The following is a 17,192-nucleotide window of genomic DNA, read 5'->3' as shown; positions in this document are numbered from 1 at the left end:
ATCTATACCCTAAAAACTATAGAACACTTCTGAAAGAAATTGAGGAAGACACAAAGAGATGGAAAAATATTCCATGCTCATGGATTGGCAGAATTAATATTGTGAAAATGTCAATGTTACCCAGGGCAATTTACACGTTTAATGCAATCTCTATCAAAATACCATGGACTTTCTTCAGAGAGTTAGAACAAATTAAGATTTGTGTGGAATCAGAAAAGACCCCGAATAGCCAGGGGAATTTTAAAAAAGAAAACCATATCTGGGGGCATCACAATGCCAGATTTCAGGTTGTACTACAGAGCTGTGGTCATCAAGACAGTGTGGTACTGGCACAAAAACAGACACATAGATCAGTGGAACAGAATAGAAAACCCAGAAGTAGACCCTGAACTTTATGGTCAACTAATATTCGATAAAGGAGGAAAGACTATCCATTGGAAGAAAGACAGTCTCTTCAATAAATGGTGCTGGGAAAATTGGACATCCACATGCAGAAGAATGAAACTGGACCACTCTCTTTCACCATACACAAAGATAAACTCAAAATGGATGAAAGATCTAAATGTGAGACAAGATTCCATCAAAATCCTGGAGGAGAACACAGGCAACGCCCTTTTTGAACTCAGCCACAGTAACTTCTTGCAGGATACATCCACGAAGGCAAAAGAAACAAAAGCAAAAATGTACTATTGGGACTTCATCAAGATAGGAAGTTTCTGCACAGCAAAGGATACAGTCAACAAAACTAAAAGACAACCTACAGAATGGGAGAAGATATTTGCCAATGACGTATCAGATAAAGGGCTAGTTTCCAAGATCTATAAAGAACTTCTTAAACTCAACACCAAAGAAACAAACAATCCAATCGTGAAATGGGCAAAAGATATGAAGAGAAATCTCACAGAGGAAGACATAGACATGGCCAACATGCACATTGGAAAAGGCTCTGCATCACTTGCCATCAGGGAAATACAAATCCAAACCACAATGAGATACCACCTCACACCAGTGAGAATGGGGAAAATTAACAAGGCAGGAAACCAGAAATGTTGGAGAGGATGCGGAGAAAGGGGAACCCTCTTACACTGTTGGTGGGAATGTGAACTGATGCAGCCACTCGAAAACTGTGTGGAGGTTCCTCAAAGAGTTAAAAATAGACCTGCCCTACGGCCCAGCAATTGCACTGTTGGGGATTTACCCAAAGATTCAGATGCAATGAAACGCCGGGACACCTGCACCCCGATGTTTCTAGCAGCAATGTCCACAATAGCCAAACTGTGGAAGGAGCCTCGGTGTCCCTCGAAAGATGAATGGATAAAGAAGATGTGGTCGATGTATAAATGGAATATTACTCAGCCATTAGAAACGACAAATACCCACCATTTGCTTCAATGTGGATGGAACTGGAGGGTATTATGCTGAGTGAAGGAAGTCAATCGGAGAAGGACAAACATTATATATTCTCATTCATTTGGGGAATATAAATAATAGTGAAAGGGAATATAAGGGAAGGGAGAAGAAATGTGTGGGAAAGATCAGAAAGGGAGACAGAACATAAAGACTCCTAACTCTGGGTAACGAACTAGGGGTGGTGGAAGGTGAGGGGGGTGGGGGGTGGGGGTGAATGGGTGACGGGCACTGAGGGGGGCACTTGATGGGATGAGCAGTGGGTGTTATTCTGTATGTTGGTAAATTGAACACCAATAAAAAATAAATTTATTTAAAAAAATCCCTCCAAGGATCCCTGTTGCTATGCAATCGTGAACAGCAATGGGTAGGAATGCATCTTTGTAGAATATGACCCTGTTCTCTATCAGCTGGGTATGTGACTTAGAACGGCTACCTATGAACCTTGGGCTTTATTCTGATTGTCTTGGTTGCCCAATGAAGTGGCTTTCAGCAGGGTTCAGCCAGGTTCTTTTGTACTAGTAGGATGATCATGGGCCCCCCAGTACTCAGTGTGACCTCTGTGGTTATCTGGAGTCTTGATGTGGACCATGATGCCTTGAGAGAATTGGGTTTACAAAGTTGGCTATTGTACTGCTATTTGTTATCTAGCATCTTGTCCTAAGAAAAAGCAGAAAGAATTTTAAAAGCATAGCTGCAGGCACAAAGAATTATAATAGGAGCTTAGAATTGCTAAGCACGTAACCTAGATGAAAACTTTTTCAGAAATAAAAATGGTACCAGCACCAGGTACCACGAGAGTCAGTAGGTGGGGATGGAGATGGAAGTGAGGAATAGCCTGACCTGCAGCTACACAACCTCTTTCTTGCCTGGAGTCCATTTACCCAGAATCCTTAGCTAACCTGAGGGTTGGTAGAGATGGTGTATGAAAAGTAGGATGGGGGGCGGGGATACTTCCACTGTTCAATTGTTCATGCATCAGTTCAAAAATACATATTAAATGTGTCAGGCACTGCTGGGCACTAAAGGCAAAAGGGCAAGCCAACCCCCAGACCATCCCTGTCCTCCCTGAGGCTTACAGTCTCCTACAGGAGCTGGACATTAAACAAATCACAGGTGGCTGTGAGCGGACAGTGGTGTGGTAGTTGGGAGGGCTTAGAACAAGGAGCTAGAACAAGAAAGTTAGGGGAGGCTCGGAAGTGATAGAAGGAGTTGAAGTCAATCCATAGATTGCTAACAAGGCAGACTGAAATCCATCTTTATCTGCATTCTGCCTCCGTTAGGGTCACTTCACCTACCCACCTCTTGAGGCTGACTAAGCAGGTGCACATCCTCTAGAGTAAAAGTTGAGTGATGATTGCATTGTAGAAAGTAGAGCCGGTGGGCTGGCGGGGATGTACGTGTGTGTGTGTGTGTGTGTGTGTGTGTGTCCTGTTACGGCATCCCAGAGGACAGAGGCTGTAATCTGGCTCTTTTCTTCTTGCCTGTAACACCAGAGAGAAAACTTACATCATAATGCTGCACCTTGTTGATGCTTCAGTGCTCCCGACTCAAGGGTGATTTCTGAAGCACTCTGTCACCCTGGGGACAATTCTAAGTCCTCAGATCTCTTTTTCTTCACCTTGGGAGTCTGGGGCTCTGCAGATAGATCACTCTTAACTGCCTGGTTGAATTGAATTTTGACTCCATTGGATGGCAAGCCAATGAACAGGCCACCCCCCTCCTCACAAGCTATCTTAAGGTTTATAGCCGAATTATTACTATTAATATTGCCAAAAGACTAGGACATTTGCCAGAACTTGGCTGTCTTACAGAACTTTTCTTTTGCAATATAACTTCATCCACAGTAGAGTTATACAATTACCCAAACCTTTTTCCAACTGAAGTAAATGAGAAGCTTTATATCCTCTATTCCAAAATCTGATTCATTAAAGGACACTTGGGGCGGGGGGGAAATGATGTAATACAACAAGCTTCTTCATGGCAAAACAATTCCCTGGATGTCTGAGGTAATTGGAAAATTCAAGGCTGGTCCCTAAGGTGCATACAGTTTATCCAGCAGGTTTGAAAGGACTAGGATTTTATTTTATTTTTTTCCCCAAGTGGTATTTGGTTAAATGACAAATATTGGCATTTGGGGGAAAGGAAGTCTGGCTTATAGAAACAGACACCAAGGAGATCCAAACTAAAACTTGTACCAAATTATATCTTTTTTTATTCCACAAAATGTTGATTGAACCTCTACTATGTGCCAGGAACTGTCCTACATGGGGACAAGGTAGTCAATAAATGTCCACAGAGCTGACAGTCTCATGTGAGAGAATGAACATGAAACAAATAGAACATGTATGTGAGGTGGTGATGAAGCCGGGTAAAGGTGATATGGAGCCCTGGGGGTGGGGCATTGCTATTTTATACAAGATAGTTAGGGACCTCTTCAATAAGATGATGTTTGACATAGGAGCAGAAACCTGAGGAGAAAGAGAAAGAATCATTAAATATTTGTGAGAAGAGCATTCCAGATGGAAGGGCAGTGATTCTAAAGGCTGCTAATGAGAGTATGTGGCGAGTTTGAGGAGTGCCAAGTCAGCTGGTTTGGCTGGAATAGAGTGACTCGGGGTCAGGGATAGGAAATGAGAGAAGAGCAGGGAGCTGGGGTGCGGGCTCTTGCACACTGATGTCAACACTGGCTTTGTTCTAAGATGGGAAGCCATTGGCAGGTGTCAAGCAGAAGAGTGACATGATCTGAGGTATTTCAGAAGGACCTCTCTGACTCCCAAGGGGAGAGCAGGCTGCAGGAGGGGAAGGGTGGAAGCAGGGGAGAAATCTTGGGGTCTTACAGCAGGGAAGCAGCAGTGGAGGTAGAGAGCAGTGCTCGGCAGGTGTATTTTGAAGGGACAGCTGAATGGACTCACCCATGGATTGGATGTGGTACGTGAGGGGGTACTCAAGCATGTTTGCCAAGCCATTGACTCTGTCACCTGTAAGAATGAATTTGGACTTTCCTTTTTTAAAAAAAATTTATTCAAGAGAGAGAAAGCGTGAGAGAGCACACTAGCAGAAGGAGTGGGGGAGGGAGAACCAGACTCCCCACTGAACAGGGAGCCTGATGCAGGATCCTGGGATCATGACCCGAGCCAAAGGCAGACACCCAACCAATGGAGCCACCCAGGCACCCCTGGACTTTCCTTTTAAAGAGGTGGAACAGACTGCAGGAGAAGCAGTTTGGTAGTGGAGGCAGGTGGGAAGTGAACCAGAGATTGGGAGTTCTGTTGTGGACATCTGAAACGTGAGGTGCCTGGGATACGTTCAAGTGGAGGTGTTAAGTCATGGGATATAATGCTTTGGAATTTGGAGCGGGAGATAAATGTAGGAGTTATCAGTGTCTAAATGGTATGTAGAGTCAGGAGAGGAAAAGATCATCGAGGGAGGGGGAGGATGTGGAAATGCAAGAACGGATCGCAGGGCCATCCAGTGTGTAGGACCTGGGAAGATGACAAGGAACTGCAAAGACAAGGAGTCAGGAAAAATCAGTGAGACAAAACTAAGGAGAGTGATGCCATGCAAACCAAGTGAAGAGAATGTTTCAAGGAGAGAAAAGTGATCAGCTGTGTTAAATGCTGTTGATAGAAACATCAGGAACTGATCATTGGGTTCCATAATGTGGGCATTACTGGGGACTCTGAGCAGCGGTTCCAGATGAGGAAGAAAGACTGATCAGGTCAGATCTAAGAGGAGGTGAGAGGAGTAGAAATAGCAAAGAATTGTTTTTGAGATTTTTTTTTTAAAGGGAAACAGAAAAATGGAGTGGCCGTTGTCAGAGGGGGATAAAAAATGTTATGGACTGAATGTGTTCCCCCCAAATTCATAGGCTAAAGCCCTAACCCCCAGTGTGACAGTGTTTGGAGACAGGGCCTTTAGGGAGATACCTGAGGTCAAATGAGGTCATAGATACAGGCCCTAATGCAGTAGGACTGGTATCCTTATAAGACAAGAGGATGCCTGGGTGGCTCAGTTGGTTAAGTGTCTGCCTTTGGCTCAGATCATGATCCTGGAGTCCTGGGATAGAGTCCCTAGTTGGGTTCCCTGCTCAGTGGGGAGCCTGCCACTCCCCCCTACTTGTGCTCTCTCTCTCCAATAAATAAATACAATCTTTAAAAAAAAAAAAAAAAGGAGATAAAGAGACACTCAGGATGTTGTGTCTGCACCAAGGAAAGGCCATGCGAGGATACAGAAACCAGTGGCCATCTGGAAGCCAAGGAGAGGGAGCCTCGAGAGAAACCTTCCTCTTGAACTTCCAGCCTCCAGAACTGAAAAAATCTTGTGTTGTTTAAGCTCCCTCCCTCACCCCCCGTCTGTGATATTTGGTCATGGCAGCCCTAGCTAATAGAAAAATCAAGGGAAATTTTTTTTTTTTAAGAGGGGGTAATATTGTATCATGTTTATTTTCTGAAATGAGCAGTCAGTAGAGGGGGGAATTCCTGGAGCAATGTTCCTGGGTTGTGGAGATGGAATGGGTTTAGCATATAAATATAGAGGTTTGTTTTGTTTTGTTTTTTAGATTTTGACAGAGCAAGTGAGAGAGAGAGCATGAACAGAGGGAAAGGCCAAGGGAGAAGCAGACTCCCCGCAGAGCAGGGGGCCAGATGTGGGGCTCCATCACAGGACCCTGGGATCATGACCTGAGCCGAAAGCAGGTGCTTAACTGAGCCACCCAGGCGCCCCAGAGGTTTGCTTTTGATAGGGATGTAGGCGGATTTGTACTTGTGGTGGGAGGGTAGGAGAATTCGTTTCTTAATCCTTTTATTTTTTTGGTGGAATAGGGGAGGCAAGATCATAAGTGGGGAGGGAGAATTGGGTAGAAAGTGGAGTTTGAGAAGTATGATATAATTGTCTAGCAGAGTGGGGGAACAAACACGAGAGAGATGTCAGACAACTGGGCAATGCCAAGAGCCCACTGAAATTAGTGGTCATAGATTTAAGTGAAGCTAAGTCCTCATGCTCTTGTGTTTTTCTTCAGGATCATCTGGTTGGATTAGATGAAGATTCAGATCCAACCAGGGGTTTTGTCACGAATGGCAGGGAGACCACATGCAAGAGAGTGGTTATAATGATGGTCTGTAGGGCAGCTCAGGTGGCTCAGCAGTTTAGCGCTGCCTTCAGCCTAGGGTGTGATCCTGGAGACTGGGGATAGAGTCCCATGTCAGGCTCCCTGCATGGAGCCTGTTTCTCCCTCTGCCTCTTTCTCTGTGTCTCTCATGAATAAATAAAATCTTTTAAAAAAATGATCTGTAGAATCTGAGCTGAGAGAAGATGAAGGAAAGCACGTGTGGGTGTGAGGTAGTGGGATCGCTGCATCGTGGGTTCCAGGAGGAGAGTTGGGTTGTGATAGTGGGTGAGCTGGAAACACAGAAGCTGGTGGTTGTAGGATGCTTGAAGTTGAAACTGTGCAGAGGGTGCATCTGGAATCCCCCCAGGTCTAGGGGATGACTGACTGGTTAAAGTAGGGAAAAAAGAACAGAGAATCAGCCAGAGAATTGGGAAGTGTGTGCAGATATTGAATTACTCTGAGACCATGAGGCATGCTCCTGCCATGGCAGCAAGCACGGTGCTAAAGTCTTCAAGGAATGAGGGGAAATGATGCAGGGCTGTGGAGTTGGCTGGGAGGGCAGCAAATTATAGAAAGGCATGAGCCTCAAGGCTGGCCTTTTTTTTTTTTTTTTAAGAGGTAATGGTCTGGAACAGGGTTTCTCAACAGCAGCACAGTTAACATTTTGGATTGGGTAATTCCTCGTTGTGGAAAGCTGTCCTGAGCTGAGCGGCGTTCCAGACTTCTACACGATAGATGCTAGTAGCACCGGCACCCAGTCATATGAAGAAAAAAATGTCTCGAAGACTTGGTTAAATGTCCCTGTGGGGCGAGATCACTCCTGGCTGAGAAGCATCGATCCTAAAGTAGCAGTGATGAGCCCACAGGACACCTACCTGACCTCGGGGCCCAGTGGTTATAAGGAGTGAGGAAGAGCAAGTAGCTAACACTCTGTGACCCCAAGAGAGGGTCACAGGACCATCACTGTCTTCAGAGAAGAGCAGACTTGGGTTAGAGAGCACCCGAAGGGATTCTTCCCAGAAAAGGATGAGAATACAGTGAATATTTTAGGATTTACAGCTATGCTGTAGCTCCTATCGATCAGCCCTAAGGAGGAAATAAATGTATTACACTATGACCTGTGTTTACTTCACTTCCTTGGACTGACCCATCACTGCTCAGATGAGTCACCTGCTTCTTAAGCAGATCTTGCAATACAGATCTAATACACGCCAAGTTTTGCCATAGGAGAAATCCAGAGTCCCAGAAGAACACACCATGTATATCCAGCGAAGCCCTTGGCAGAGATGAGGCACCAGCCCTACATGCTTCCTCTTCCAAGAATTCTCTTCAGGCTCTCACAGCCAAGCAGGCACGTGCTAGGACTTAGGGCTTCTAGCTACCTTCCCAGCTTTGCAGACAGAAGTGGAGACTCCTCTCTAAATAACAAAGGGTTGAGAGGGAGGAGGATGAAAGGATCTAGGTGCCTGGCATGAGGAGAACTCATGCCATAAAGGGGGGGATGTATTGCTCCCCTTTATTTACTTACTACTTGTACACCCTTGGCCAAATAGTAACCTAGGCTTACGAGGACGAGATGGAGTGGTACAGGGGTGAAACTGGGGGAACTGCCCCTAAACAGCAAGATCACATTACAATCCACTTGAAGTGTGCTAGGGAAAAAAGGAGACACGATGAAAGGAAGTTTTAATTCTTTAAGGGAAACAGCAAACGTGTGGCACCAAGAGAAATACAAGAGTTACAGACCCAAAAGTCCAGAACTCCACTACCCCTGTGATCTCTTGAGTCCCAACAGCACAGATCGCTCCGTTCCAACATGAGAGAAGGGAGCCTCAGGTGTAGAACAGACACTGCCACCTGTCACGAAGAGAAATGCGATGTCTCTGGTGCCCAACCAACCATCCATCCATCCAATTAGCACATAACTCCCAGAAAAGGACTGAAACTCAGAGAATAGAAGATAAGGTAATTTGTTTTTAATTCTATCCATTTCTTCAGCATTAGTCAAGGTCTGGGGTCCTCCGGTACCATGAAGTTGCTCTGGCTGCAGCTCTCACAGGCTGGCCACCTGTCCAGGAAGGCGTCAGAGGGCCACAGTCCTGAGCAGACTCCTTGGTGCGCTCTGCCCACCTGTCCACGTGCATTCCGACTTCTCCGTGACCTTCCCACAGCACGACCAGTGCGGGCGACCCGGGTGGCCTTTGTGTCCGTGGCCACAGCCTAGGTACCCACCTGTGTGGTACAAAGAGGAGACAAAAGACAACCATTATCAGGCTGACCGTGGAAACTAAAGTTTCTGGCAACAGGTTGACTCGTGGATGTGAAAATATTCAATAAAAACCCGGTGAGAAAAAAGCTATTTGATGCCTCGGGAAGAGGACGCTGGCCAAGGACTGAAGACCGCAAATCAACAAAGGTTTGCTGAAGTTCCGAGAAGAATGTTGTTTTAACATTCTGCTAACTTAGGGCACCTGGGTGGCTCAGTGGTTGAGTGTCTGCCTTCGGCTCAGGGTGTGATCCCAGGGTCCAGGATCAAGTCCCGCATTGGGCTCCCTGCATGGAGCCTGCTTCCCCCTCTGCCTGTGTCTCTGCCTCTCTCTGTGTCTCCGGGATCAGGACCTGAGCCAAAGGCAGATGCTCAACCATTGAGCCACCCAGGCATCCCAAGCATCCAGCTCTTGATCTCAGCTCAGATCTTGATCTCAGGGTCGTGAGTTCAAGCTCTGTCCAGCATGGAGCCCATTTAAAAAACAAAACAAAACAAAACAAAAAACAACTTAGATCTCTTGCTTGAGTCAACTCCCCTCCCTGCAAGGAAAGAGCCAGACCTGGTCAACTGATTTAATCACCCACTTCCCCATCCCTGACGTGCCTGGACTTTCTTTAAGGTTTTAAAAGGAACAGAGCGGGTTTGGATTTTTTACACGGCCAGGTTGCTGGAAAGGGTAAGGAAGCAAATCGAGCCACCCAGGGAGAAGCACAGGGCTCTCCTAAGATTCATGAACTGTATCCGAACTAAAAGAACTCAGAACTTTTAAGTTGACTATTTGACTTCTCAGAATAAAGAAGCTTTAAGTGAAATTTTTAGAACTGTAGTGTATTTATATGCACAGATTATTTCGCTATAGAAAGAAAGCCTGAGTCTGAGTATCCTAAACCTATGGCATGTGGCCGTGGACCCCCACCGCTGGGAGACAGGCCCGGGGGGCTGGGGGGTAAGGACTTCCGAGAGCATTCCTCCTCACCTGGCATGGTGCCTCCACAGGCACAGCGAGCAGTTTTCTGGCCTCCGCTGGAGCAGAACGTGCAGCAGTGAAACACACCTGGGTGTGGGCGATGCCTTTTCCTCACGGTCACGGTGAACGGTGAGCCCTTCAGTGTTCAGAACAAGAGCAAAGAACAGGCGACCCTATGAGTCAACAGGGACGGTGCTAAGCATCACCCGTGCTTAAACACAGCCTAAGTCACAGGGCCTAGCCATGGGGAGACAAGGACAGCAGGAGGGAGACAGACAAGGGGACAGGGACTAGCTGGGTACTCAGCTGGGTGGCCCCAGCCACAAATACAGTGAAAGTCAAAGACCCTATGCTGCCCGTCTATCATGTGGCCCACCTGATACACGAATGACCCCAGGCTGTGTTTTGTGTCCCCAGTGTCACTATCTTCTCCGTTTTTGAGGAGTCTTGGGGGTCACTAGTAGAGCACTGCAACCACAAGCCTAGGCCATCCTGTGATCCTTCCTCCTCCCCTCACATACTGAGCCTCGCTCCCTTCCTTCCACCCCTCCGTCCTGGACATATCTATTTTCCCACCAAATTATTCTCAGTCTGTGAGGATAGAGGCCAGGGAGAAAGGTAAAGAGTGTGTGGTTTAATAATTCTCAAATTTGAAACTCTCCTACCCTGCCCCTTCCTTTCCAGGACAACTTCTCTTCTCCACTTTCCATCCTTGTTAGACAATAAAAATTAGAGCGTAGCTTATGTGTTTGTCCCTGAGCGAGAAGTACACAGTCTGCAAAAGCACCAAACAGAGAGAGTCTGGCACATGAGACGCCTTTCAGATGTTCAATCTCTCTTCCTTTCAAGAGTTTATGATCCGCCTTAAAAACAACTTGGAGTTCAAAGAAGGAGCTGAAATTCTAGTTTTGCGTTATAGGTACTGTGTACTGTGGGCGATGCTTCCCATGCCTGAGTGGCTTGGAAGAAAGGCGTAAGAATGTACTCGAAGGGACCTAACCCACTCCGGCATATGTGATTAGACAAGCGGTAAGTGGCTATAGAACAGGAGTCTTCCTGGTGCCCACACCACAGGCTCAACCTATCACGACACCACAGTGTTTTTATCATCTCTGTCGGTGTTGCTCTCTGGTCGAGGAAAACCTGAGACGACTCGAGATTCCATTGGACATGCTGACTATTGCCCAGTTTTTAAAAATTTGTGATCTCTGAACCAGAGAGTGTAATCCTTGTCTGTAGAGGTGGTGCAGTAACCCTGGTAACAGCAACGCACATATGTAAACAGGCTAAAGGGTTACGAGGGTAACCCCGCCCGAGGGTCAGGCGGGTAGATAACTGGTCAGTTGCAGGGAGAGGGTGTAACTCCCCCAAATTGTGTTCCAGGACGTCTGCTCACGCTCTGAACCAAGGCTGGAAAATTCTGAGCTAGATTATATTGCTTGAATGTGTGTGCCTGTCCCCTGGCAGACTGCCCCCTGTGATTAAGGTGCTTGCCCAAATGAAGAAGCATGCTCCCAACTGGGACACTGCCAGGAGAAAGGAGAAACAGGGAGAGAGTTCTTACGGTCACCGGCAAAATCTGGGTCATTTCTAACATGGAGAGAAGACAGAGAATCCTACTCAATCCGTCCGTACAGCTGATCCTGGGCATCCCGAGATGGGAGAGGCCAGAGGAACCAGGGAGAGAGGTGGCCAGGGAGGCGCACACAGGTCCTACTCACCTGCACATGCTGCTCTTTGATGCAGACCAACACCGTATAGATACCAGGCTCCTTGGGGGTATAGGAGATGTAGTACGACCCATCCTTGTTATCTTGTACCAGCGTTCTGACTGGACTGAATATAGACGGGGTTCAAAAAACCACTCGCTCTCACAGGCCGGCTGCAGCTGCCCACCACTCTAGGATGCAAACTCTACACCATTCAACCCATTATTAATTTGAAGTGTCCCCCAAGCAGAGCACTTCTTCCACTGGTTTCAGAAATTAATTTTACAATGTAGGGAAGTGACATAAACGCTGATTTTAATCTGTTGTACAGATGAATTCCTTTGAAAAATGCTGCCGTTCTCTTTGATGGGCTTCTGTTGTACCCTCCCTCTCTCCTCCCTCCTCTGATTCCAGACACATCTAAATGTGTGGCACACACACGGTAGCAGTGGGGCTGAATTGTGCAAAGGGGACCATTCCATCTAATGTGGAGTGTTGTTTCAGACAATCTGATGGGGGGTGCAGACCTCTGGGAGCGAATGGGGTGGTGGCATAAGACCCGCACAAGGAAAACACCTCTGTTCCGACTGGCCATATCACCTTTTTTAATAGCATCTGGAGGGCAGAAGAGGGGGTGGGTAGGACGTAACTACTGCAGGTGCACCTCCACTACCGCGAAGGGCCTCGAGTGTCCAGTTTCATCATCGCTTATCACCCTTGACACCTGACTGTGTAGTACACACCTGTCTTTCTTATCTTTAGGGACTACTGCGACTTGCACGCTGTCTCCTCCCCTGCCCATGCTCTCTCCTGCCGAGTCCTTACAAAGCAGGGTGAAAGAGGCTGTCTGTTTCTCCCGGGCTCGGTGGAGATCTGCGGAAGATAAACACCCACTCCTCACCTCAAAGGCCAGCCGCATCCCCAGCACGGACACCCACCATCTTGCTACTTCTCTTTAAAACAAAAGCCCATGCTTCCTGTTTACTGTAATCACCCTGCTCCCTTTCTCTTCTCTTCCCGCTCTGTCCCCCAGAGCATACCCCTTGGGAGTCCCTCCTGGCAAGCCTGGTGCCTCTCAGCCAGGTGCTGTTCTTGGATCGCACAGGATCATGAGCCTTAACTGCAGCCCTAAGGGAGCTTTGAAAATACTCCGGATAGACCTACGTGTTCAGAGTAGAAAACCTCCAGACCCCATGAGGGAAGCTCGTAACCCCCAAAGCTTCCCTCTCTGAGCTGCAGATCATGGTGGAGTAGGCAAGGGGGTACAGCTGATCAGCGTGGACTCCAGCACCTGTGCCAAGCTGCTGGGGGAACATTCGATAGGTACAGCCTCTGGTCCAGCAGATGCAAAGGGCCTTCTTGACTTGGGGCTCATGGACTACCCTGTGGTCTCTGGAAGTCTTATGGGGAGTCTGAGAATCTCCTGAAGTGATGTGCCCAAATTAGTGGATGTTACTTGGAGAGAGATCATTCTCAAAGAGATCCATGACCTCCAAACAATGAGAAATTCCTATGCCAGAGTCAGGCTGCGTCTATGGTATAGTCTTCCCATCGGGACTGACCTCTCACATACATATGGTTGAATAACTGCCTCCCTTAGGAATAGAATAGTCAAAGGAAACTGTTTCCCCTCAATGAACGAAATGCCTACCGTCAACTTTTAAATGCCAGGATGTGGCTTCCGAAAACCAAGGACACAGAAGTACGCTCTAACCCTGTCTTCCTCACTCCTCTGAAACTCTTTGGAACTTGACCCAAGCATTCTGGGTCCTGCTATCCTGCTCTCCAGGATTTCACCCCGGCCTCTCCTGTTATCATCTTTGGGCACTGTGTCTGCTCTATCATCTGATCGAAAGAGCATGCTCCTTGAGGTCCTTGCTAGTTACGACTTTGATCAACTGGAAAAGGGTCAGGCCTCACCCCCGTATGGAATACTAACTGGACCCTGCCAAGAACAAAACAGAAAGCAAGGGCAAGGGAGGGGTCACTGTCCTTTAGATCAGTATGGCTCTCTCCCTTGGTAAACTGGTCGGCAGGGAACTCTTTCTAGCTTAATGAAGGCCCTGGCTGAAAATGCCACACGTCTTTAAATGGCATGTCCCCGGCCACTGCCCTCTCCAGGCCAGTGGGAAATGCCTTCCTACCTTCTCCTTGAAGGACGCACTTGGCCGGATCAACCTCTTTGGTGTTGATGGCCCCATAAACTTCATAGCCGTGGCAGCGGCCTGCTTTCTGCTGAGGAGAGAAGCATATCTTATCGTTTACTCCAGGATGGGTGCTATATTCGACTTTGTTCAGCTTTGTGAGCCGTTCTACTACCACCCCCTTGGTGATGAGGATTTCCAAGTCTGAGCCGCTGGTCAGCAGGTGCTCCGTGAACTCCACGCCAGTCCGCATGTCTGCCAGCAGCTGCTCTAGCTGCGCCTTCTGCAGCTGCAAGGAGTTCTCCTTCTGGACCCGGATGTCTTCCAGCTGCTTCAGCAGCTTGTCCCGATGCTCCTCGATGGCCTTGATGTAGCCCTCGGAGAACGTTCGCACGTCGGCCGCCACAGCCTCCACTCGCTTCTGGAGGGCAGTGTTCGTCCCTCTGATCTGCGCAAGGGCCTCCTCCAGCGCCTCCACGTGCGGCTGGGTGCCCCTGAGGAGCTCCCGCACCGAGTCCCCGTGCTTGTGGATGACATTGCTCGTGAAGTCATAGGGATGCCCCCGGTGCTCCCCCACCACGCAGTCCCGGCACACAGGCCGGTCACAGAGCTCACAGAACAGCCTCAGCTCCTCGGCCGGGTGTGCGGGACACAGAATGGGCTTCCCGAGCCTGCTGTAGCCTTTCAAGTCCTTTAGGTCCACCATCGTATGGTAAGTCGTTTTCTTCTGCCGCCTACAAGCAGAGTCAGGAGCAGGAAATTAGGGGCACGATTCAGTGGGGGAACAGTCCAGCCGTCTTCAGAGCATGGGCTCTGAAGCCAAACCAATCTTGGATTTAATCCCTTGCTCTGACCCAGTTCCTCATCTGTAAGGGGGACAGGGGCAGAGTAACACCTACTCCCTACTCAGAAGGGCTACCACATCGAATAAAATGATAGTAGACTAGGGCTCCCTGGCCTGGGATGTGACTCTGCCAAAGGTGGCAACGCTAAGGCTACGCCCTGGAACTTTCTCTCAAGAGTTAGTTTGGCAAGTTGAGACAAGAGCCACGGCCTACTCCTTCAGCAAGCTAGAAGTGAGAGCACGGGGGGACCCCAGTCACCAAGAGACAGAAATTATGCCACATGGCACAGCAATAAACCTCCTGCAATTAAAAAGTGTCTAGGTGGCTCCCACAGAAAGCCTCCTTCAACTTTCACTTGAGATTTTGGTAAAGCATTTCCTTGGACCAGCGCCTGTATCACCCAAAGCAGCAAGCTAGAATTTGCCCCAGGAGTCATTGGCATTATTTGCAAGAGTGAAATCAGTGGCCGGTAGAGTCACGGCTCCCTTTTCTGTAGCCCTCTAGAGACTCAAGGAAATCCCCCAGGAAACACAGTGACTATGGAGAGATCCCCCCGTTAGCATGATATCAACTTGGAGCTTGCACGCCTATTCTGGCACCAGAAGAGTGGCTGTAGAGACAACAGGGTCAGCTGTCTAGCTGGCAGCATGACAGTGGTAATTACAAGTTAAAAATAGGAAGACTGAAGACTACTAATGTGTTCTGTTGGTGAGACCAGAAAACAAATGGAAGGCAGAATTTAAGAACTATTTTAAGCTAATCCTAAAACCTTGGCTATTTTATATTCTGATGTCCTAGTATGGGGGAGGAGCTTGAGAAAGGACCAAGAGTGATTCACGTGACCGACTATTCACCGAATGCCATAAAAGACATAAATCTGCACCCCAACAAGCACCGATGGGCCAACTTCACCAAGCTCCAGAGTCACCACTCTAGGGTGCAAGGCAAAGGCTGCAGTGGCCCCTGCCCCTAATACCACTTTATAATGGGAGGCAGCATGGATTAGTAGAAAGCACAGAATAAGGTGAGAAGAACTGGATTTAAACTTGGGTTCTGTTATATGCGACCTACCAACTGTGGGACCTCGGCAAATCACGTATTGCTGAGCTTCGGTTTCCTCAAATAACAAATAGGAGGGAAAACAGGGCCTGCTTTTCTATAAGAGTTGCAAGGCAACAAATGAGATCAAGGCCAGGGGCTACGCTATTATTTGCATTCTTCTCTGTTTATCCAGCACCCACTACAATTATTCACTATACAAATGACTGATGATCCAAGGAAACTGTGAATGTGCTTTGCAAACTGAAAAGAACTATGCAAGCCTTTGCTTCTATTATTACTAGGGGTGTTAGGTAAGGCTGCAGGAGTTAACTGCCATTCTCAAGTACTTCTCAGAGCCTTCACTGCTCTTTGGCCTGACATGGCATTCGAGAGGGCTTTCCTTCTCATCTGCTCACCAAGGGATTTCTGGCTCAACACCTCTTTGTATTCTGCTCTGAAGCTACACCAGGTGGGGTGTCCCGTCTTTACCTATGAGCCTGGCAGCAGAAGTGGCAGAGATTGGCTTTGCAGGTCTGACACCTCTTCTCCACTTTCCTGTCGCTGCACAGGTCACACACCAGGCCCTGACCTTCCCCACGAAGGCTCTCCAGCATCACATCATTCATGGCCAGGTGATCTATGGTTAAAGCCTTCACTCCACCCATGGGCAGGTCCACCTGAGCGTCACATACCGGACAGAGGATGCCGATCTGGGGCTGCAGACTGGGTGGCTTGAGTTCCTGGAATATTGACCCCTCAGAGCTTGTGTCAGAGTCTCCCCCTCTGATGTCCACTACTGAGAAGGGTTCCAGCTGCTCCAGACACGTGGTGCACACTGTGTGCAAACAAGGCAAGAGCCTGGGGGCTTTGAAAAGCCCCATGCACAAAGGGCAGTGGGTCTTGCCTGAGTTCCCAAGTGCGGTCCCACCGGGGGGTTTGCCCACGAAGCCCAGCAGCGGCTTCCTGTTTTCTGACATATTCCCCACGCTCGCGCCCAGTATCAGGAAAGGCGCTGGGCAGCCCTATAAGGAAGCAGCAGGTGCTCGAGCCCGCCCAAAGACAAGGCTTCCAGAATGTGAGCAGAGACCATGGGGGCTCGCCCTTCGGCAATTCAAAGGGCAGAACGGCACACGGTTCGTCGGAGGAACCACCCGCAGATGTCCTTAGGAGGGCCCCCGCCTCTCCACCGCATCCCATACCAGGCGCGCGCCCGCCCTCCGGCACCCCCGCCCCGGCCCCCGCCTCCTCCCCGCAAGCGCCTCCAGGTCTAAGTCCCGAGCTGGTCCTGCCGCCAACCCCGGGACCCCCGCGCCCCGCCCGCCCGACGCGCGACCAGCGCCCCCCACCCCCGCCCCCGCTCCTTCCCTCGACCCGGCCCTCCGCGGGCGGCCCACGGCGGCAAGGGCAGCTCCTCGGCGCCGCCGCCGCCCCTGCCCCCGGGCCCAGGGCGCCCGGACGCCGCGGCCCCTCCCCGCTCCGACCCCAGCCGGGCCCCGCTCGGGCGAGTCCAATCACCGTCCGGCGGGGGCGGCCCTCGCCGCTGGGGGCCCCGCCTCCCGCCAGAGTGACAGCAGCGGCATCCAATAACGTCTGGAAATCCCACATCTTCGGTCCGCTCCGACGGGGAGGGGAGGGACCAAACTAGGGGCCGGGGGGCCGGGGGCCGGGGGGCGGAAGAGAGAGGGGCCGGGGGCGAGCGG

General features: G+C 49.2%; 1 protein-coding gene across 3 annotated transcripts; it reads right to left on the bottom strand.

Moving 5' to 3' along the window:
- Positions 1–8,478: 8,478 nt before the first annotated feature.
- On the bottom strand, positions 8,479–16,930 carry TRIM45 (tripartite motif containing 45). Of its 3 annotated transcripts, none has more exons than XM_025994641.2 (6): positions 15,982–16,930; positions 13,607–14,340; positions 12,206–12,335; positions 11,475–11,589; positions 9,763–9,926; positions 8,479–8,749 (listed from the first exon to the last, which is right to left on the bottom strand). In XM_025994641.2, the coding sequence occupies exons 1-6, from the start codon at positions 16,467–16,469 to the stop codon at positions 8,518–8,520; spliced, it is 1,863 nt and encodes a 620-aa protein (XP_025850426.1). In that variant the 5' UTR covers positions 16,470–16,930; the 3' UTR covers positions 8,479–8,517. The 3 variants fall into 3 exon arrangements, with proteins under 3 accessions (XP_025850426.1, XP_025850427.1, XP_025850428.1); XM_025994642.2 differs by having other exon boundaries at positions 9,763–9,889; XM_025994643.2 differs by lacking the exons at positions 11,475–11,589; positions 12,206–12,335 and having other exon boundaries at positions 9,763–9,889.
- Between the last annotated feature and the right edge of the window lie 262 nt (positions 16,931–17,192).

Source organism: Vulpes vulpes, chromosome 8, assembly GCF_048418805.1.
Source record: "Vulpes vulpes isolate BD-2025 chromosome 8, VulVul3, whole genome shotgun sequence".
Lineage (NCBI taxonomy): Eukaryota > Metazoa > Chordata > Mammalia > Carnivora > Canidae > Vulpes > Vulpes vulpes.
This window is presented reverse-complemented; position numbering and strand designations above follow the sequence as displayed.

What these genes read in the sequence shown, in the direction of transcription:
- TRIM45 (XM_025994641.2), bottom strand. Translation starts at nt 16,469, where the DNA reads ATGTCAGAAAACAGGAAGCCGCTGCTGGGCTTCGTGGGCAAACCCCCC. An exon ending in CCTAAAGATAAGAAAGACAG is followed by an intron (nt 11,590 to 12,205) that starts GTGTGTACTACA and finishes GTCTATATTCAG; the next exon opens with TCCAGTCAGAACGCTGGTAC. An exon ending in TCAAAGAGCAGCATGTGCAG is followed by an intron (nt 9,927 to 11,474) that starts GTGAGTAGGACC and finishes GTTGACTCATAG; the next exon opens with GGTCGCCTGTTCTTTGCTCT.